Here is a 22,268-nt window from a genome sequence, read left to right as displayed (position 1 = left end):
TTCAGTCTTGAGAAACATTACTGAGTAGCATTTGTAACAGAGCACTATCTTTTTTAGTCTAGCCCATACATAGAGACCAGCTACTTGTATTTCATACAGAAGTGTATTTTCAGTCTGTCTAGAGTAGAGTCCGGGCATAATATGCTCTAACAGTTCTGCCCAACTCAGACGTTTACTTTCTCTGCCTTCATTCTTATGCCACTGTATTATAACATCAGAGACTGAATTAGAAGGATGTGAAGATTCATTTTTGCAAACATTTTACCAGCTCCATTGAACTTCAGTTGTGATAGCAGCCTCTGAAGTTCAGAATCAATTCCATGATCAGTCTAATTTCCTCCCCCCATTCTTTTGCACCTGAAATGTTGGCTGAGACATTTTATAAACCAGAAACTCCAGATTTAGCTTGGCTTGATTAGAACTCACTGAAATCTACGAAATATACACCTAATTTTCTTCATATCTTAAAAATAATATCTATATCTATAGATCATTACCACTACTTTAGTGCTATTTTGCCACTGTAGCTCAAAACAATATACTGCTAAGGGTACTGTGGCAAAGCAAATTCATTTAAGTAGTTTTTGCCAGTATCAAATATATTCCACTAATCTTGCACATATATGGATTACAACTTTTCAATCAGGTTTTTGGTTTTATTCTTTTTAACATCACCATTGGTAAAGTCTGAAAAGCAGGTAAGATACGCAAGCTAAAGCTCTGGTGTAAAGCAACTTGTAACTTTCACAGGTGACTTTAATGTCAAGAAATGTACAAGATCAGTTAGGAAATTGCCAAATTAAGGATTCCAGAGCATGGAAAATGGGAATAAAAGAATGTGGCCATGTGATATTTTCTATTCCCTTTATCTCTGATAAATGCAAGCTTTAATATATTATTGTTTGTTAGCAACATATACCATATAACACAGAATGTATACTACAGTTCACTTAACTCTGCAGGACCAGCATTAACTTTTAGAATTGACTGACTTTTGAATGCTTAATATTTAATGCTTGATGATGCAAAAAAATTGTATGAAAACAGTACACTGAAGACACCATAATTTCTGAATCTTAATATTTCAAATCACAAGTGTATCATTTTAATATTCATTTATACTCATTACATACGTAAAACATTTTAACACAAATATGTTTCCAAACCCAAATCCAACATCAAAACAGAAACTGATGGAACATGATGGCTGTCTAGGAGATACATATGTATACCAAAGTATTGCCAATATTTCAACATGCATGTTTAATTTAATTTAATTTTGCCTTCTAAACTTCAGTGATCAATATTACATACTGTTATACTGTCCTTGAAGGTAAGAACTACTGACCTGATTTTCAGAATGTTGAAACCCTAGATGCTTACGTGTTTGTTTGTATTCTCACTTGTACACCCATTTTGCACAACCAGTTATACATGCAATTGATGTCACCCCATGAGGAATGTAAATATCACATTGCAACTGTGGTAACTGTGTAAGTAAAGGAGTTCTAGAAATAATTTTCAGAAAGATTAGATCTGAGTTATTATGTATTTCATAACTTCATACTAAAGAAACTAACACAAAAGTGAAAAATAAACAGAAAGCTTCAACTTGCATATACTTTTTTATAACATCAATGTCGGGGCTTTTCTAATTTCATGTCAATAATTTGTGTACCATAATCACGAGCAAACCCAATGGCCTGGCTCTGATTGAAGTTATCTTTGCAAAGATAAGAAGCTGTGATTTTTTTCTGTCTTGGAACCCTTTTGTACAAAGAGTTATTTTTAGGACAGCTTCAACATGGAGCCTGTATACCTCTGACAGCATCTTCTTAAATCCCTGACAGCAACTAAAACACCTTTGATCTAATTAGCATTTAAATTGTAAACCAATTAACTCCCCTAATTCATGTAACAAAAAGTACAATCTGCACTGAGTTCAAGTTATATTACTTTCATCTGGGGGTTCTGGTGACACTGATTATCCAACTGGAACTCTGCTGCTATGATTGATGTCACCCATAAGGCCTAAGTAATAACTTCCTTAGATCTCCCTGAAGCTCATCCATTGTCTTCTGGATTTTCAATAGTGGGAAAAGTTACATTGGATTTATAAGGAGAAAAAAATTTTTTTTTAAATCCTCCCATCTCAAAGTAAATATGACAGAACAGAAAATAAACTCAAAGAAAGTTATTTTAAAAAATTAAGTGTTTGACACATTCTGACCAATGTATTTAAAAAAAAAAAAAAAAAAAAAAAAAAAAAACTGTCCATCCCCAGCTAAAACTATCCAGCACTTAAAACTCTTCACAAAGGTTATGGAAGATTTCATTCTGTAAGGACTGCAGAACTTTATACAGGATCCCATCACTTACAGTGTAACATTTTAACTAAAAGATTAGAAGTACTGTAGAAGGCAATACAAGAATTGGCAATACAAGAATTGACAGAGTAGGAAGCCTGTGGTTACACAGTTAATATTTTCTGAAGTGACCAGCAATATTAGGTTCCCAACTTGAGACACCCTGAAATAGCCTTATTTTGAAAAAGCAAATGCTCACCACTTTCTGAAAATCAGGGCCCTCTGAGACATTTCAAGATGGGCACACAAACACAGAGCCACCCAAAAGCACCAGTAATTACTGAAAATATAAGTCCATCTCAATGAGCCCCTGGAAGACACCTGAGCTCAACAGCTGCCTGCTTAATGTAAGTGCACCTTGGCCTTAAGAAAGGCCATTCACATTACATCTAGCATGTGAACCATGCAACGACATCTCACTTTGTGCAAAGAACTGAAGCAGGGATATCGCTGAACTAGCCAAAGACACTCCCCAACTGACATGCTCTTGTCTTGCAACTACAAAGACAACTATCCAAAGTTAGATACTATATTTTGCAACACACAAGCTTAAAAAAAAGCCATCCATCATCATACAATCTCCATCCAGAGAGTATATGAATGTGTGCATGAAGTAAAAAGCATCTAAGTGGTTCTCCCCAGATCTCTCACCTTATGCATGGGCTTATAACATTAGGTGGATCTATGAAAATAGTGTCACCTTCACATAGAAAATGGGAATATGACAGCAGGTGATGTTTGTTCATCTACCCCACCCACCATATGTTCACCAATCACAAGATGGTGTGGGCTGTGTTAGACATAGTACCAAATATATATACAGCACAGAAGGCAATTTAGACAAGACATCCAGATGCACACATACACAGTTAGAAGAGGTCTAACCACAGCTAACCTCACATGGATATTCCCCCAGATTGTGTGTTTCTGCCTCTCAGAGAGGGAAACAGGGTCAGCTGGAGAGTACCGCAGAAATGGCACTCTTATATCTGTACCATCATACCTCAGAAAATATACTCTCTATGGAAATATACTCAGTGTCAGAAGGAAAGGTCTGTGAAGTACGTAGACTGTTGTATTAATACAACAGGACATAAAAGCAATGAGAGCAAGAGGTCGGTGCAAAGTGTCTCACCAAGTGGATTCGAATACATGTGCACTTTTAGAAGATATGTGAAGAGTTAGAATTCTGAAAAACATGCTCATCTCCTTGGTGCGAGTGTACATACATGCAATAGCAGGCTGTTTTTACAGTGTTTCCCCACCACCATGTGCCATATGCATGACAGGGGATGTCTGAGAAAAATGTCTCACCCCTCCCATGTGTATGTGCATTCACACTGACAGTAGGAAGGGCTTCTACAAATAAATATGTATATACTAAAGCTCCCCCCCCCCCATCTCCAAAGTGTTCTGCAGACATTCATTAATTAAACCAAGGGTGAAACCCACAACACGAGTGCATGCAGTGACAGCAGGAGTCTGCAAGGCAATTCCTCCCTCCTGCATATAGGCGTGTCTGCAACATTAGTATTCATACAGACACCTCCCTGGGCATTTCCAGAACTGCACACATTTTGTTGTAATTGAAGATTTTCTTTACGTACTCTGAAATTAGATACTATCCCCCTGCGAGTGTCTGCAATCAAATTAGGAGGTTTTCATCCACTATGGTCGTTAACCTCACATGTACAATATGCCTCCTAGCAGTCCTATCCTGCATATATATCTGGGAGTAGAAAAGGTGATGACTCCTGCTCATTGGTGTATAACATGTTGGTTGTGCAATATACCCCTCCACTTTTCCTTGTATAATTCTCTCAGATATTTCTAACAAGCCTATTGCCCTGGCATGCAAGAGAAAACAGATCAAGAGAAGATGCCTTTGAAATAACTCTTCCTTCCCCCAAATGTGAGCCTGCCTCAGGGCAATGACCGCAAGAGAAGATGCCAGAGTAGGTACCATCCCTCCCCTCCCTCTCCCATGTGAGTGCGCATCTGTGCAATGGCAGCAGGGAGCGATGCCTGTGAAAGATGCTCCTGATGTGTGACAGCAGAAGGTGGTTATAGACCACTCGTTCTTTCCTCTCCCCCCGCCCCCCCCGATCATAAATATGGGTGTCTGTGCAATGACAGCAGGAGGGCGTGCAACAGGCCCCACCCCACCCCCACATATGCGTGTCTGTGCAGGGCCAGCGGGAGATGGGGACTGAGCATGCTCTGCTCGCCCTCCCACCCCATGTGCGTCCCGTCAGGGCAAGAAGAGGCGGCGCCAGGGGAGCAGATTCCCCCAAAGAGCCGGCCGGCCCCGGCCCCATACGGGTCGCTTCTCCTCACATGTGCTGTGTTTCCCCCCGCCCCCTTCCCCCTGACTGCCACCTCTCGATCCCCTAGGCCTCCCCCACCCCAGCTGCTCCGTATCGCCCCCTGCCCCGCTCCCCTCACGGCCACGCCGGGGCGCTTACCCCACGACTCCCGGACTGTAGTTCCTCCCCTTCCAAGGGGTGAGCGGCTGGGCCTGGTCACTGGCGGCCGGCCCGTCCCCCGGGGCGGGGGCCCCGCTCTGCTCGGGGGGCCCCAGGAGGATGGTGTAGTTGAACCCGAAGGTGCTGGCCTTGTTGTCACGTTTCCTCTTGTTGCCGGCGGCCGAGGCAGAGGCGGCGGGCGGCGCCCCCCGTGCAGGCCGGGCCCAGGCGGTGAGCCCCGGGGGCGGCGGGGCCTGGTGGCGGCTGTGGTTGTGCTGGTTGTTGGCGTTCTCGAGCGGCAGGAAGTCGGGCTGGGGGTCGATCCGGGGGACGCGGTACATGCCGGGCAGGGAGGCCGGGCCCACCCCGGCGGGAGCGCTCTGCTGCCGCTGCTGCGGGAAGTACAGGTTGCGGACCCCCTGCGTGGTCTCCCAGATCTGCATCCACAGGCGGTTCGCGGGGCCGAGCTGCTCTGGCTGGAACCAGGCGATCCGGGGATCCATCAAACGGGGACCAACCCCGGCTGCCTCCACTCCCGCTCCGCGCCGGCCGCCGTCGCCAAGACCCTGTCACCGGGTCCCAGCGCTAATGGCGGCTCCTATGGAAAGGCAGCTCTGCGCCTGCCTACTGCCTGCTTGCGCTCCACACAGCCCCCGCCCCTCACGGCGGGCGAGCGAGGCGAGGCGGGGCCCGCCCGGGCCCCAAGCCTACGGGCCGCGCGTAATAAAGGGGCGGCGGCTGCTCGGGGCGGGGAGCTCCTGAGCCGCGTTATTCGTGGCCCCTCTAGCACATTAACACCCCTGGCTTCTAGCAACCTGGGCTGTGTCCCCAGCCAGGCGCCGGTGTGACCTCCCAGCCCTCGCTCCCAAACTCGCCCTCTTCGTGCGCCTAGCCCCGTTCCCTCCACCCCATTTATCCTCCCATTCCCCCACCCCATTCGCACAGGGCAATCGCTACCCCCCCCCGCCCCATTCTCCCCCTCGCGTCTCTCCCCGGGCCCCCCGCTTGTTGTATTTTTGAGCCACTCAATATTCAGTCATCAACTAATTAAACTATCCTCTGACCTGACGCGAGACAGCGAAATTGTTAGGGCGTTCGGGTGCCAAATCAGATTTCGTGACCAGAAAGCACTCCAGGAAATGTTTCATTGCAGTGAAAACAGTTATAGTGTCTAATCTTGCAACGGGATTCGCCCGAATGGTTCTTTGCACAATAGCACAACTTGAGCAGATGGGGCCACGTGGGCCGATCCAGTCTCAGAATCAAGATCATTATTTTGATTTAAATATCACCCTGCCCTGTATGCAATAGTATCTGAAAATGAGAAAGTGAATCCGACTAAAAACAAAGTGGAATTAAATGTAAAAAGTAAACAAACTGCATAAATAGTACGAAGAAAATTTGATTACCTTATTAGCAACATGAGAAAGGTATTGTGTTGTTTTAAATGTTTAAAATCATTTTAAAAATATTTACTTTTATCTTCCTATTGTCCAGTTTCATTACTGAGTTATAACTATTCTATGCTTGATAATACAGGCAGATGTGCTTTGATAGTTCTTTCATTATATTTTTCCTTTGTTATAATTAACTCCATAAAATACATGCAGATTGGTGGATTTTTGAAAGCACTATGTTTCCACTTCCTAAAATACTGTAACAATTCTGAACTCAGGGCCAAATGGGACTACACAGCAGCAGTGAGGGTAGAAATGGAATTAGCTGGCCCTTTCATGGCATGTGAACTATGAACTTCTGAGTCATTGCAGAAGAACACATACACATTAACCAGTTTATTAATAACGCGGAGTATTACACTGCTAAATTGCAGGGAGGTGTATTGCATAGGCATGTTATTAAATTATCCCAACTATGCAATGAAGTTTACCCCTTACTTCATGGTCCAAACCATGTACACCTCTTAAACTGCCCTTCTTGCTGACACCTGTTGTTAGCAACAGATTAGTTCCTTAGTGTAGATAAGGCCTGAGATAAAGAGTAGAGTTCACACCTTTGTGTTGCTGTTTATTGGTTTGAGATAATTCTTTGCCAGACTGGGTTAAAGTTGACCTGCAAAAAAGTGGGGAAGGAAATAGACTTTTCGTTTTACGACATAAAAAGGTCTGAACATTTTTGGAGGGGTTATTCTGGTTTATTTTTACTTCACAAATTCAGGTTGTGTCTAACGTGTAAGATTATGGCTGTGGATAACTGAATCTGGGAAACAGAATAGGAGTAAGAACCAACTGCCCTCTAGTTTTCTAGGCTACAGTTCCTATCATAGGGTCCCTAAAGCATCTACTCCAAACTATATTTGGAAAGCCTGTGCATAGTTGTGAACATGTCTAGTTTGGACATATAGTGTGCAACAGATGTTTTGGGGGAGTAAAAGATGGTTAGGATGCTAAATTACTTTAATATATACAAGGTCTATGAAGACTGGAGAATGAGAGAGAAATACCACAAAGCCAAGAGAATGAAAATTGAGCAATTAGGAGGAGAAAGAATTTTTAGTTAGATTTAACTGTATGTTTTTGTTTCATATTTAATATCTGTCACAGAATTTTATACTACCATCCATCATTATAGTATCTGAATACCTTACACATAAAATCAGTAGCAAAGGCTTTAGTGGGTTTAATGGAATTACTGACACTTTTCCCTCAGATCTCTACTTGGGTTAGGTTTTGTTTTTGGTGGGAAGGTTGTAAGAGGTCTGGGAATAAAAGGGGTGTTTAAATTAGGAATGTCACTTACGCTGGAAAGGCTTTCTCAAAGAGGAAGGCTTTGCAACATTTCCTAAAGATGATCAGACTCTAGATTCACATGATGTCCTCTAAAAGACTGTTCCATAGCTGGATCCCCTCAACAGAGAATGCTTTGTCCCCAGCTCTCATGTTTTGTCCTGGGTTTTGCAATCCACATTATTGCAGTGGAGCACAGCTACTGTTATCAAAATTTTGTCTGATGTAGGTGGGGCTTGATGCATTAATTGCTTTAAAAATTAGGACCAAGGTCTTTAAACTGATTGGGAGCTAGTGTAGGGATTTGAGCATAGCACATCTTGGAGAAAGGAAGCCATTTTTAAATACTCAATACCCCCATTCCTTTAATTAAGGTACAAGCGCTAACAATATACATTTTTGGAAACCCCAACAAGTTCTGCAATAAAATCACAGAAGATCTGAGTTGATGTTTCTGGTATTTCTATTATTTAAAAAATAAAAAAAGGCAAAAATTTTTTGTAAGTTGCCTTCTCCTTCCAGCCTCTTTACATATGATGAAAAAAAGACAGGCACAAGCTCAATTTAAAAACAAATTATTTGAGGTCACCTATAAGAGGGCAGCGATCAATAACAATGACAAATTGCAGCTTAGACCCCAATCTTGCAAACAGTGAAGCCAAATTGATTTAGTTTACACTCACATGTGTAAAGTTATGCATGTGCCTAAGTCTTTGCCGGACTGGAGCATATTTGAATCTTCTGAAAACCATGTTGTGTATGTTTAATAAAACACTTAAAATCCATCACTTGAAAGGTGTCCCAGCACTACTCCTTATGCCTGGCAAAATGAGGCCAGGATGTCTTGAAAAGTGTGATGCCACAAAGGGAGCAGACTTTGTTAGGCTGTCCAAAAAAAAAAAAAAAAAACACACAAAAAACCAAGTGAGCATGCTCAGAAGTGACATCTCAGTACTTATATCCCACAATGCAAAGAGCTCCTGAACCCCAGTTTAAATTAAATGTGGTGCACTGTATGTCATAAATAATACAGCAGTGTCAGAGTGTAGTTGGAATGGGGCTATTAGGCTGTATCATTTTCCTGCTACTTTTCTAAGGCAAGATGCCACTCATCCTCTCTCCTACTGTTTCTCAAATAGTAGATTTCCTTCCCACAGCTCCACATTCACTCCTGCTCCCGGCTACGGATAGCTCCTTTCTTTGATGTAAATCATAACAAACAGCTCAGATTTGCTTACCTTATATAGAAGATGCTTCTCATACAAATTAGAAGGATCTCTGACTCAAAGCTCTTAGGTTATATACAACCCGAGTCACTGAAATACTATTAACAATGTCAAACTCTCTTTAATATTATAGGCAAAGGAATGCAGGCCAAACTTTCAAAGAGATCTGTAAGTGAAAATTCCTGTAATAAATATTTTTCTTTCTTGATTACATATATATTTTAGTTATCAACATAACGTCAACAAGATGTAAAAATAACACTATTAGGAAACTATTTAACAGCATACAAATTAAACATATTCAAGGCCCTACTTGAATCGTGGGATGATTATCCAAAAATTGCATCCGAGTTGCAGAAAAGCCAAGGAAAATCATGTAAAAATAATAATGGACCTTATTATTTGCAGTAATAAGGTCCATTATTACTTATCCGCAATTTTCCACTGTGAGCTACACAGGGCTGAGAGCAGGGGCTCCTGCTGTTAGCTTACCCCCCCTGCTCACACTGTCAGCCCCACACACAGCAGGGCTCCCGCTGTCAAAATGGCAGTGGAAGTCTAATATTGCGGGATCTGCATGTGATGGGTTCCCCCTGAGGTGCCACCTGGAACTGGGGTACCACTGAGCCTTCTGATGCACCAGCCTGGGCTTCCTCTCACACTGTGCTGCTGTGACAAGCTGCAGACCTGCTACCAGTTTTACACTTCCACCAGCATACACACAGGTAGGGACAAACCCAGCTGCAGTTACATGCAGGCTCTCTGCCTCGCCACTGCATGAACCAAAAGTAGAAAGGCTAAAGCCAAGGTAACTCTCAGCTCCCCATGCACGCACCCCCTCTGGGGCATAAATCCAAAATTATATAGTCTTGTTCTTCACATGGAACTGTACAATGCAAGCTCAGAGTTCCTCCCCCCTCAGCGTGGAGAGGAATATGCAACTGAGCTAAGATTCCCATGCACGTCACTCCAAACTCACTGGTTTAGATTAAAACAAAATAAATTTGACTACAAAAGATAGATTTTAAGTGACAGATCAAAGCAGATCTAGCAATTAAACAAAAATGCTAACTAAGCTTAATATACTAGATAGATTGGATATGAATTAACATTCTCACCCTAACTGATGGTACAAGCAGACTTGTAGATTCTTAAGGCACAAGGTGCATTAGCTCTACAGCTTAGGTTTCTCAGGTCTTCACACACAGGCTAGAAATCCCTTTAGCCTGGATCCTGCACTTTCCCCACTTCTTTGTTCCTCAGGTATTTCCAGGAGTCCTCTTGTGTGGGGAGTGAAGAACAATCAATGATGTCACTCCCTGCCTTATATAGCTTTAGCATATGGTGGGACCCCTTTGTTTCAAAAAATGGTTCCCAGACCAGTTTGTGGAAAAATATTGACATCCCAAGATGGAATCCAGAGTCATGTAATCTAGTCACGTGATCTTGCATACCTTGCTGAGTTATAGCTGCCATTATTTTCAGGCTGTCTGGAAAATTCACAGGAAGGTTAAGTTCTTCCAGGGTCCATTGTCTTTGCTGATGGGCCATCAGCCCCATCTGGCTTCTTCATTGTTGTACCTGAAAGGTTGGCTGTAGGTGTTTTCCAGAGTAAGCCCATTTGAAATACAGTTCCCTAGTCTATATTCATAACTTCATATACAAAAATGATACATGCATACAAATAGGATAATCATATTCAGCAAATCATAACTTTTCCAATGACACCTCACACAACCTGTGTTGTACAAAATGCATCATAATTATGCCTTAATTATATCATAATAATATCACTATAAAGAATATGGGGTGCAGTGTCACATTGCAATTTCCATAATATCATGAATAAAGTAGGGTCTTAAACAGATGATGTTTCATACTACCTTTCCAGAAAGTAATTGATTGCTTGTCTCATTTATTACAGGACAAAATTAAAATAATTAGGGGAAAAGATATAGAAGCAAAATGAAATTAAAGTGTAATTAGTATTCAGAAATCAGTTCTTGATCGGTACATAATTCAGGTGTTCGGGATGAATTTTAGAACTTCTGAAAGGAGCTGGCTTGACTGCCCTAGGGTTTCATTCAGAGAACAAATACAGACAATAAAAGCTTTCCCACACAGCCTTATCCACGTGCCTCAGCTCTGATCCTGACGCAGAAGTCCTCTAAGAGTGAGAGAGCACGACAGTCCTCAATCCTTGGCCTCCGTTGAGACTGCCACAAGGGTTTCCAGTCAAGTGTCAGGGTTTTTATTATGTGGACTGAGAACACCTGCTCATTTCATATATGCCAGAAAAGAGCCATCAGATAATTCCGTACTACCCTGAACTGGATTTGAATTTGCAACAACAGGTACAAGACTCTATATTCCTTATAAATCCCCTAAGAATATCTGTCCTGAAAATCAGTTATTGAGAGAAACTGAATTTTCAAGCACATGGTTTTTTATTATGCAACATACCAATGTTCCACAAGGTGTGCACTTCATTTATAATTATAAAACAGTGAACTGCAGTTGCATCCAAGTTCTGGTTTTAATGTAATAGTTTTTATAACAATATTGTGTTCTCTCACTTCACATCCCATCTTTAATTTGCTCTCACTTTTGTATCTTAAGTGAGAGAACATCACAAGCTACAAACAAACAAACCAATACTGCTTAAAAGTTAGGCCTTTTGAAGCAATGGACAGTTAAACCAGTTAAAGCCTTAACTTTAATGTACATAAGTGAGGCATTTTCTGAATTTGTCAAAGCATGACAAGCCAACTGTATTTTAACAAACACTTTTTTTAATGTTCCTATTTGGTGTTTGTTTTTACTGTCTGTGAAAGAAAGCTAATAGGGACAATTATTCCTTATTTGTGCATCCTGGGATGCACCAATTCGCAGACTGAGGAAAAGGCAGAGAAGAAGCAGCAAGTACTGCCTACCCTACTGCTACTGAGTGGGGAGCGAAGCAGGAAGTTCACTTCCCTGAATTCCTTTCTTTTGGGTAGTGGGCCTATTTATAAACTGGGATCCTAATTTTCCATGATAAAAAACAAAACAAAATTCTCCTACAAAAAATACCAAAAATCCACATTTTCTGTGATTAAAATGAAACACTGAACTTTAGTTCCCCTAGCCACAATATATATATAGGTATCAGTTAAACACAATGCTTTATTGATATATTTACAATTTTTAAGCTGACAGCCCGAGCCCCACCATTTCTCCTGGATTATCCAAATGTTTGATTATCTGATCTGACCCCGGTCCCAATTAGATCAGATAATTGGGGTTCCACTGTGTGTGTTTATTTTTTCCCAAAAATGTAAAAACTAAAGATTCTATGTAAAAATACAAAACCCACGTTTTTCCGTGTTAAGCAGATTTCTAGGATCCCTGATTATTAAACACATACGGCCATACTGAGTCAGACCAATGGTCCATCTAGCCCACTATCCTGTCTTCCGACAGTGGCCAATGTCAGATGCTTCAGAGGGAATGAACAGAACAAGGAAACATATTGGGTGATCCGTCCTCCTCTGTCATCCAGGCCCAGCTATTGGAAGTCAGAGGTTTAGGAACACCCAGAGCATGGGGTAGCACCCCTGACCATCTTGGCTAATAACCCGGGATGAACCTATCCTTCATGAACTTATCTAATTCTTTTTTGAAGCCAGTATACTTTGGCCTTCACACTATCCCATCGCAATAAGCTACAGATGGACCATGTGTTGTGTGAAGAAGTCATCAAGAACACATATTGTGGGAGCGCCGAAATGTCTCAGATGGGATCAAAGTTGCATTATGCGGAGCGTTGTACAAACACAAATAAAAAGAGAATCCCCTGGCTGCAGGGTTTACAATCTAAAAGACAGACTGGGGTTGGCGACAGGCATAAACTGACAAGCAAATGAATATGTTATCAGAGTAGGCATCAGAAATATAGCTAATTGTGTGACATATGAATTGATATAAGATGTTAGACCACAATATTCTCTGCCCTCTCTCTGGATCCTCAATGCAGGCCATATCCAAATCATTCCACTTTTTCCTTCAAAACATCTCTAAGATCTGGCTTTGTCTGTATCCAGATTACCAAAGTTCTTATCTGCATCCTCTTCATCTCCCATCTGGACTGCTGTAACTTTACCCCCACTTTAAATCAATTTAAAAGGCTGCTTTCAAAAATTATCTCCCTAGCTCATCAATTCAGTTGTGCCATTCCCTCTTTTAAACCAACTCCTAATCCTTATCTTGCAGATCCTTTACAAATTAGCTCCTCCTTACTTTTCCAGTCTCTTATCTCACTAAGGCACTCCATTAGGAATGAGCAGCCTCTTCGCTGATGTGTAAAAGTGTACGTTGTCTTCCATCCTGACCTGTATGCATGGAATACACTCCCCAAATTAAATTACACAGCCACTACCACATTCTCCCCCATGACCTCTCTCTTCTATGAAATCAACAGCTCAACATCCAATTGGGGTGATCAAGCAGATGATATCTTAAACTCCCTTATTCGCTTTATTTAAAAAAACCATGAACTCTCCAAACTGTACACTTGGCTAGTTATTTATTTATATTTATATTATTTCAATAAAGGTCAGAGCCCCATTCTGCTAGGCGTTTTACAGAGATTTTACAGCTGAGGTATGAGGGCACAATAGGTGGATGGAACAGATTAACAGGGACGGTAACAATAAAAACAGAGTTTAGCATAAAAGCAGAAGTCTGCGCTCACTACTTGCCTAAGCAATGCCAGATGGTAAGAGATCTAGGAGGGGTAGTAGGGTCATTTTGCCAAGTCCTATATAAATCAGAATGGATTACAGTCCAGGACCCCACCCACTCAGGTAAAGGAAGGTGCTGGGTACTACTGGTGAGAAGGAATTAACAAAACTTGTTTGGAATGGTTAGGTTTCACCAGGTATCCCTTCAATTTCATCCTGAGTTCATGATTAACTCATGCGAATCAAAAATGGCTTTTTTCATTTAACTCTATAGCACTCATTATGAGCTTTCATAAGACCCCATTATACTGTAACTCATATCCGGCCTAACACAACCAAAACACTGTTGTCACAATATGTATCCAAAACATATCTTTTAAGGTATCATGCGTATCTGGTGACATGCTGGTCAGGAATATCTTTGAGTGATGTATGTATGGATTATTTGTAAATAATTCTGTGTGTGTGCTGGAAATATATTTATAGAATGTGTTTTGGAAGTAGTGCATAAATTAAGCCTGCCCTATACAAAGGAATGTGAATTTACCTGTCTGACCAGCTTGACTGCAGGCAGAAGACAATGAAAGTACAATTACGTATAAGATAAACAAAGCAATCAAATAAACAAGCAATGGAGGACAGTTTAGTGAAAACACTGGGGGACAGAGTCTGCACCCCCAGAAAGTCTTCCTGGCCCTTGAGGCAGACACATTGGACATTGGGAAACATAAGGGGAACCAAAAGGCATTCTAGTTGTCCATCACTTAGTGAACGGGAACTGTGAAAGTTGGATCTTGAAGGGCTAGAGCTGCTGGTAATTTGATGCGAGAAAACTGCTTAAAGATTGTAACATGCTAAAATTAAGTTTTTGTCACTAGAAAGTGTATCTTGTTTTGTTTGTAATCATACCTGACTGTTTTTCTCTTGCTTAGTATCACTTAAATATCTTTATGAATAAATTTGTGATTAGTTTTTACTGTAAACTATCTCAGTACTGTTATATATAAATAAGTGTGAATCCTCAGCTAAACTAACAGGATGGTATGTGTGCTCTGTCTCTTTAGAGGCTGCAAACTTAAATTCTGTGAGTGGCCAGTGAGAGGGACTGGACACTAGAGACAGATGTCTTTGGGGAACTCAGGAATTGGGGTTCATGTATTGTTACTTGCAAGACAAAGAAGACTTTACATGGTAGAGTCTTGAGTTTGCTGGGGAACTGGGCAGACTACACTCTTGCTGAGGCAGAGGGCTAACACAGTGGCTTATAGTTCTGGGTTCCATGAAGAGACCATCACATTCCCAACACCTAACAGCTCTGCCAGGGAGCAATAGTCAGTGCTGCTGTGCAGCTTCTCATCTACTAATGCAACTCATAGTAGCAGGAATAGTATTTCACAGGAATGGTTTGATGCTCGTTACCAGAGTTGAAAGTGAACTTTGTCATTCTCAGGTTTCTTGGCCACTACTGGGTAAAGTTGGGTCTGCTCAGCCCAGAAACTCACTTTTCTGTTGTTTGCTTCTGTAGTATAATTGGACAAAAAGCTCTTGAAGTGCAGCTCCCTTGTCACTGATTTCTCTGTCTTCTATAAGCATTTCTGACCTGCTTTGCTTTTAAGCAGGAAACTCCCAAAGTGGAAAGACTCAGCGACCTGAAGTGTAAACCCGGTATCTGTGAGAAAGGAGGATTATGGGGATTATATAATCAGTCCCAGAATCTGAATAGGGGAAATGGGGGCGAGAGAAAACATCATGGAATGAACACCCATAATTTTCTCTGATGGCAGCAGCAGCTGAGGCACTATGGGATAGTTGTCCAGGTTTTCTCCAATGCACTAATACAAATAGTACTCAGTAGCATGTGAGATGTGGAAAACCCAGTACAGTTGACACTTGGTTGTATTATGATAAAAGCTGCTGTGTGGACACAATTTTGTTGTAACTAGGTCAAATGAGTGTATCATGACCTGGTTACAAAATTGTGATTGTATTTGTATAATGCAGAAGCTTTGGAAAAAATGGAAAAACTCAGTAATAATGGGAAATTTCAACTACCCCCATATTGACAGGGTACAAATTACCTCAGGATCAAATGCAGAGATAGTTTTTAGACATCATAAATCACTGCTTCTTGGATCAGCTAGACCTGGAACTCACAAGGGGAGAGGCAATTCTTGATTTACTCCTAAGTAGAACACAGGATCTGGTCCAAGAGCTGAATATAGCCAAAATGCTTGGTTATAGCGACGATAATGTAATTAAATTTAACATCCGGGGAGAGGAGAAGAATACCGAAGAAACACACCAAAGTATCATTTAATTTCTAAAATGGGACCAACACAAAAATGAAGAAGCTAGTTAAATGGAAATTAAAAGGAACAGCCACAAGAGTGAAATGCCTGCAAGCTGCATGGAAACTATTTAAAACACCATAAGAGAGGCTTAAACGAAACATATATCCCAAACCAAAATAACAGTAGGACCACCCAAAAAATATCACCATGGCTAAACAAGAAAAAAAAAAAGCAGTTAGAGGCAAAAAGGCATCCTTTAAAAATTGGAAGTCAAACCCTACTGAGGCAAATGGAAAGGAGCATAAACGCTGCCAAGTATAATTAGGCAGGTCAAAAAAGATTTTGAAAAGAACTAGCAAGACACAAAAACTAGTGGCAAAAATTTATTTAAGTATTTCAGAAGCAAGAAGCCTGCCAAATATGAGTGGGGCCACTGGACGAGCAAGGTGCTAAATGAGCACTCAAGGAAGACAAAGACCTTGCAGAGAAAGCAAATGAAACCTTTGCATCGGTCTTCACTGTAGAGGATCTGAGAGAAATTCCCACACTTGAGCCATTCTTTTTAGTTGACAAATCTGAGAAACTGTCCCAGATTGAAGCATCGTGAATTGATAAATTCAACAGTAATAAGTCACCAGGACCAGATGATATTCACCCAAGAGTTCTGAAGGAACTCAGACGTGAAATTGCAGAACTACTATCTGTAGTATGTATCCTATAGCTTAAATCAGCCTCTGTTCCAGATGACTGGAGGGTAGCTAATACAATACCAATTTTTTTAAAGGCTCCAGAGGTGATCATGGCAACTACAGGCTGGTAAACCTGACTTCAGTATTAGGCAAGTTGGTTGAGATTATAGTAAAGAACAAAGTTATCAGACACTTAGATAAATACAATACGTTAGGGAAGGTTCAACACAGATTTTGTAAAGAGAAACCATGCCTCATCGATCTATTCAAATTATTTGAGGGGGTCGACAAGGATGATCCAGTTGATACAGTGCACTTAGACTTTCAGAAAGCTTTTGACAAGGTCCATCACCAAAGGTTCTTAAGCAAACTAAGCTGTCATGGGATAAGAGGGAAGGTCCACTCATGGATCAATAACTGGTTACAAGACAGGACACAAAGAGCAGGAATTAAATGGTCAGTTTTCACAATGGAAAGAGGTAAATAGCAGGGTCCCCAAAAGATCTTTTCTGGGACCTGTGCTGTTCAACATAATCATTAATGATCTGGAAAAAGGGGTGAAGAGTGAAGTGGCAACGTTTGCAGATGATACAAAATTACTTAAGACAGTTAAGTCTGAAGTTGACTTACTAAGGGATCTAATTAAACTGGGTTACTGGGTAACAAAACAGCAGATGAAATTCAATGTTGATAAATGCAAAGTAATGAACAATGGAAAAAATAATCCCCTATACATACAATATGATGAGGTCTAAATTAGCTGTTACCATGCAAGGAAGAGATCTTGGAGTCATCACGCATAGTTCTCTGAAAACATCTACTCAACATGTAGCAGCAGTCAAAAAAACCCAAACCAAAAAAAACCAAAAAACCACACCCTAAAAGAATGTTAGGAACGATTAGGAAAGGGATAGATAATAAAACAGAAAATATCATGCCACTATAGAAATCCATGGTATGCCCACACCTTGAATATCGTGTGCAGTTCTCATCACCCCATCTCAAAAGAGATACGTTAGAATTGGAAAAAAAGTGTAGAGAAAGGCATAGAACAGCTTCCATCTGAGGAAAGATTAAAGACAGGGAATGTTCTGCTTAGAAAAGAGACAACTAACAGGGAATATGACATATCTATAAAACCATGGATGGTAGGGAGAAAGTGAATAGGGAAATGTTATTTACCTCTTCAAATAACACAAAAACTAGGAGTCTTTCAATGAAATTAATAGGCAGCAGGTTTATAACAAATTTAAGGAGGTACTTCTTCACATAACGCACAGTCCACCAGTGTAGCTCATTGCCATAATTTTGTTCTCTTTGTGGATTTAGTTATAGCTAGGAAGATTTGTATTTTAAGGTGGCATGTATGGCTTTTTATTAATGACCTATATAAAAAAAAAGCTATGTTGATTTTGTTCTGCTAAGCATTCTAACTGTTCAGGGTCAGATTCCGGAATAAGGTACTAAAGGGGAGTAAGGATAGCATGGCCCACTTCAAGCATTGCTTCGAGGGAGTGTTGTGGAAAGTGCTAACTGTATTTAAAAATTTAAGTATAATGTTAATCTCAGTATTTATGAGGTGATTACTATGGAAGGTCACCTTCCTGAAATGTTAAATCATTTCTGACAGATGGAACATATGGGGAGCTCCGCAGGCAAAGTCATTAACATAGTTCTGCTTTGCAGTTTAAAAGAATCTTGCAAACAGGTCCCACTACTGAACTTCTGGCTAAGAGTATACTGCAGATACTAGGTCGATGTGCTCACACGCATGTCTGTTCAGAGAGAAGCAGGACCTCACTTATCTATTCAGGAGGATTTCTGAGAGTTTCACTCTGTGATCTCTTTCTCCAAGCCTCTTCCTTTCCTCACCTCACAACTTCAATTATTATTACATGAGGAGCACTTCAAGATACTTTACAACACACACACTCTATATGCTATGTGTTATAGATAGAGAGAGTGAGGTACAGAGGGTGCTGAATGACTTGCCCAAGGTCACACAGGAAGACTGTCCAAATTGGGAATGGAACCCAAACTCCTGCGCCTTAAACACAAGTCCATCCTTTCCTCAATTTTCCACATTTACACAATCTATGCTACTTCCCATTGTTTTCTCCCTCCCTCATAGGATCTTTCCTCAGTCAATTACACTTCCTTCAGACCCCTCCTACTTCCAACTGCCACTCTTAACTGCCACGGAACCTTCTCATTCCCTCCTTTTCCCCCCACTAATGGGGCATCACAAAGCACATTTTGCCTACTCTCTGATGAGCAATAGGAAGGAAAGGAATTTAATTGCAATCAGTTCTATTGGATTAGATTTACTTTCTCCTCTACCCCATTCACTCACTTGGCAAAGTATTTTATTTCAAAAACTTCACAAAATTTGTATATATTTTCAAACTATTCAGCCAGCTCTTTAACCTGCCTTCCATCCCAGCAGTAACTGAATTGGAAAGAAGAGCACTATCTAAATATAAAACACCCTAATCTTTCTCCATGGGTCCTTTAATTTGCTGGATCCCACAAATCCAATTGTGAGTTTTCTATTGCTTTCTATACATTAGCCAGTTACTGTCTTGGTACACAGACCATGCTAACAGACAAGGCAATGAATAATAAAGCATATAGCATCTTTCATATAGGTTATTTTGTTTTCTTTCTGCTATGTTGCCAGTAGAATTTAAAAAGAAAAGTCAATCAAAAGAGGGTACCCACACTTTCTAACATTCAACCCTCTAATATTATAACAAAAACAACACAAATTTAGTATTTGATTAAATAAAACATCTTTGGTCCAGTGCAGCATCAAAAACAAGTCTCAGGGTTACTGATTATAAAAATCTTAACTTGCAGTGGAAGGAAAGGGCATGCTGTTCAGGTAGTTCGCAGGTGGTGATGGGAACACATGAAAGATCTAAAGGTGACAGTAGTGGGGATGTATAGGACATCCATTTAAAAGCATAGATAATCTTTACAAGGAAGATTTGGAAAAGGGCAGCAGGATCCTCCACAAGGGAATGGGAAGAAGGGCTAGAGTTTGAAGATGAAAGACCAGCAGAAATCAAATGCAAAAGCTGCTGCCTCAGCAATTTGTCTTCCTCATTTGTGCCTTTATCATAGATTTGGGCCCTGGCCCACAGAGATATGGATGCAAATGTCATACAGTGGTCTGATTGTACAAATAATTATTTTAATAGTACAGGGAAAATATGACCCTCTCTTTTGTATTGGTTGCCTAATGATTGTGACATGCTAAAGATCTGCAGATTCAGGCCATTGTAGGGTTGCCAGTGTAACTCACCGGGTAGCTCTTTTAGCTTGTATTGGGGCTCAAAGTTTACAAGTAGTAGTCATTTGCAACTTGGCTTAGAATGTGCAGTTCAAGGGATCATGAAGGATCGTGTTCACTCAGCAAGAGTGCTTTTCGGAAGGAAAAATTCTAGCAGCTCATCAGTCCTACAAGGACAAAGGGGAAATTGTACCAGATATTAGAGCAGGAGGGAAAGACTGAGGAAGGTAAAGGCTGGAGGGAGCAGACTACACTGCAGAACATACTATTGTGGAAGTAGTACATTTATTTCTTTTTCTAGTGGTAACAGTAGTTGTTTTCATAGTAGCTCCTTGTCATGTTCTGGAACAGAACAAGAAACACTGTCATATCTAAATTAGGATACCTTTTCTTGGGTCTTCTTACCTCAAAACCATGCTACTATTCCACACATAAAATGGACAGATACGGATGTTTCCACACAAATTAGAAGATCTACTAATTACCAGTACATGGGGGCCACACAGACTATTAAAAAAAAAACATCTTAAATTTACTGTTACTGACCAATTCTGTGTTGAACTAGACACCCATGACAGTAACATTCAGAGTGATATTACTCCTGATTCAAACACCATTTATGATCAAACTTCTGAGACATAAGATGGAGTTCAACATCCTTAACATCTGAATCGTGGGCACTTCTAGGAAATATTTGCATTTCTAGAGCAGGTCTCTCTAAACAACTGCTGAAGCCAAAGTGAGAACAGGGGTGCTACAACTTAAAATCCAAACTCCAGGCTCAGAAAACCCACATGCCTTGCTGTTGCTTTAACCCCAAATGAACACAAGCTCACCTTAGAAAGGAGCACACTTTCATAGGGGTGATGGGGGCCCTTAAGAATTTAAAAACATGGTTCAGCCAGAGATACACAGGAGTACATTTGATAAGTAAAACTACTAATAATACCTATTTCAAGACAAATTGCAGAGGGAAATATACCTAAAGAGGGGGGATAGGAAGCCTCATTTTAAGAAGCTATGTATACCTGCAGTAGTTTTTGTTTCAAAAAGATGCAGATGTGATTCAGTAGATGTGTTGCAGGTACAAAGATTAAAAAATTGTACACTGCTCTTTAAAAATGGTCTTCAATAGAAGACCAAAAAAGCACAGCATGAAAGCTGGTTTAAAGTTTCCACTATAAACTTTTAAAAGGAAATAATGGACTGAATTTTATTATTACAAAACATGGTTAGTAGAAAGGCCTATATATGAACAGGGCCTGCCCAGGGAATCTCAAAAAGAGTATGGCTGAAGTTTAAGATATTTGGTCCCAATCAAGGAATTGTAGTATGCTGGAGCAGTAGTGCTCTATTGCAATCTGACTTTAGCTAGTAAAGGTAGATAGAGCTTTACTTCAGTTGTTGTTCCTCTATCAGCTAAGTGAAGAAGTATCTGAAAAGCAAATACCAATCAGTGACAATTATGTGAATCAGAGAGAGAGAAGTGGGTGGGTAAATACAGAGATAAAAGAGGTTAGAAGCAAGATATACAGAAAACAAAATCTCAGGGACACAGACCCCCAACTCCTACCTACAAAGTTTAAAAAAAATCTTTTTCAAGTGATTAAAGCTTAACTCTGAGGCAAAGGAAGGGTTAAAGAGGCCGTAAATAACCATTTAATACTAATTTGTTATGACAGTATAGCTGAACACAGCCTTATGGGATGAGGAACAGAAATTGCATGCATATTAATTAACGCCATATAGTAAAAGGCTTAAAACTTTTCAACGCAATTCTGCCATGAACTGTGACACAGACTAATCAAAACAAGGGAGTAACAAGTCTAGATATTTTTCCGTCAGATATTATCCAAGCCAAACTGATTAAATTATCAATCTGAAATTAACTGACGTGTGGATGTAACTGCAAAATTGTTTTAACATTTAGTCCTGATAACGCAGTCATGTACAATACTGGAAGACTGCTCACTGACTAAACGCCATGCTCAGAGAAGAAATAAATATAAACAAGTTAAACTGAGAGGATAGGTACCCCAACTAACAATTTTAGATTCATTAGAGTTTCCTTTTTCCACTCAGATAAACTGGAAACATTAGATAATTTCTTTATTTTATCACAAATCCAATTAATCAGTGGATTTTCAGTCTGGATATTTAATAGTAAGACTAGCTCTGAAAAGGCGGTCATTAAAGCTCACCAAGTGAACACTTGGCCTTCTTAGATTTTCTTATCTTTACAGTATTTCTAACATCAGAGACATTAGACATTCATCCAGCACCTCCTCCACCTATTACTGTAAAATTAAATCAAATAGAACCAGATATATTTTACTACTTTTTATTTGTGACTAATGCTATTAAATGATAGAAACCATCTTTAGCAGTCTGAAGAGGAAGTTACACAGCAAGTAACTGATGTTCACCTTTGGGATGCGCTTCTCTCTGGTCGTGAGCCCAGAATAGTTTGC

At 40.4% G+C, this 22,268-nt stretch overlaps 1 protein-coding gene across 2 annotated transcripts in view; it reads right to left on the bottom strand.

Moving 5' to 3' along the window:
* TENT4B (terminal nucleotidyltransferase 4B) overlaps positions 1 to 5,485 on the bottom strand; it is a 48,572-nt gene extending 43,087 nt beyond the window's left edge. The window contains exon 1 of one of the 2 annotated variants that reach the window (XM_034788884.1): positions 4,832 to 5,485. In XM_034788884.1, coding sequence (XP_034644775.1) covers positions 4,832 to 5,334 — 503 coding nt within the window. In that variant the 5' untranslated portion in view covers positions 5,335 to 5,485. The remainder of the gene's footprint in view (positions 1 to 4,831) is intronic. The other variant, XM_034788883.1, reaches the window with a different exon arrangement.
* Positions 5,486 to 22,268: the final 16,783 nt, after the last annotated feature.

This window comes from Trachemys scripta, chromosome 13, assembly GCF_013100865.1.
Source record: "Trachemys scripta elegans isolate TJP31775 chromosome 13, CAS_Tse_1.0, whole genome shotgun sequence".
Lineage (NCBI taxonomy): Eukaryota > Metazoa > Chordata > Testudines > Emydidae > Trachemys > Trachemys scripta.
This window is presented reverse-complemented; position numbering and strand designations above follow the sequence as displayed.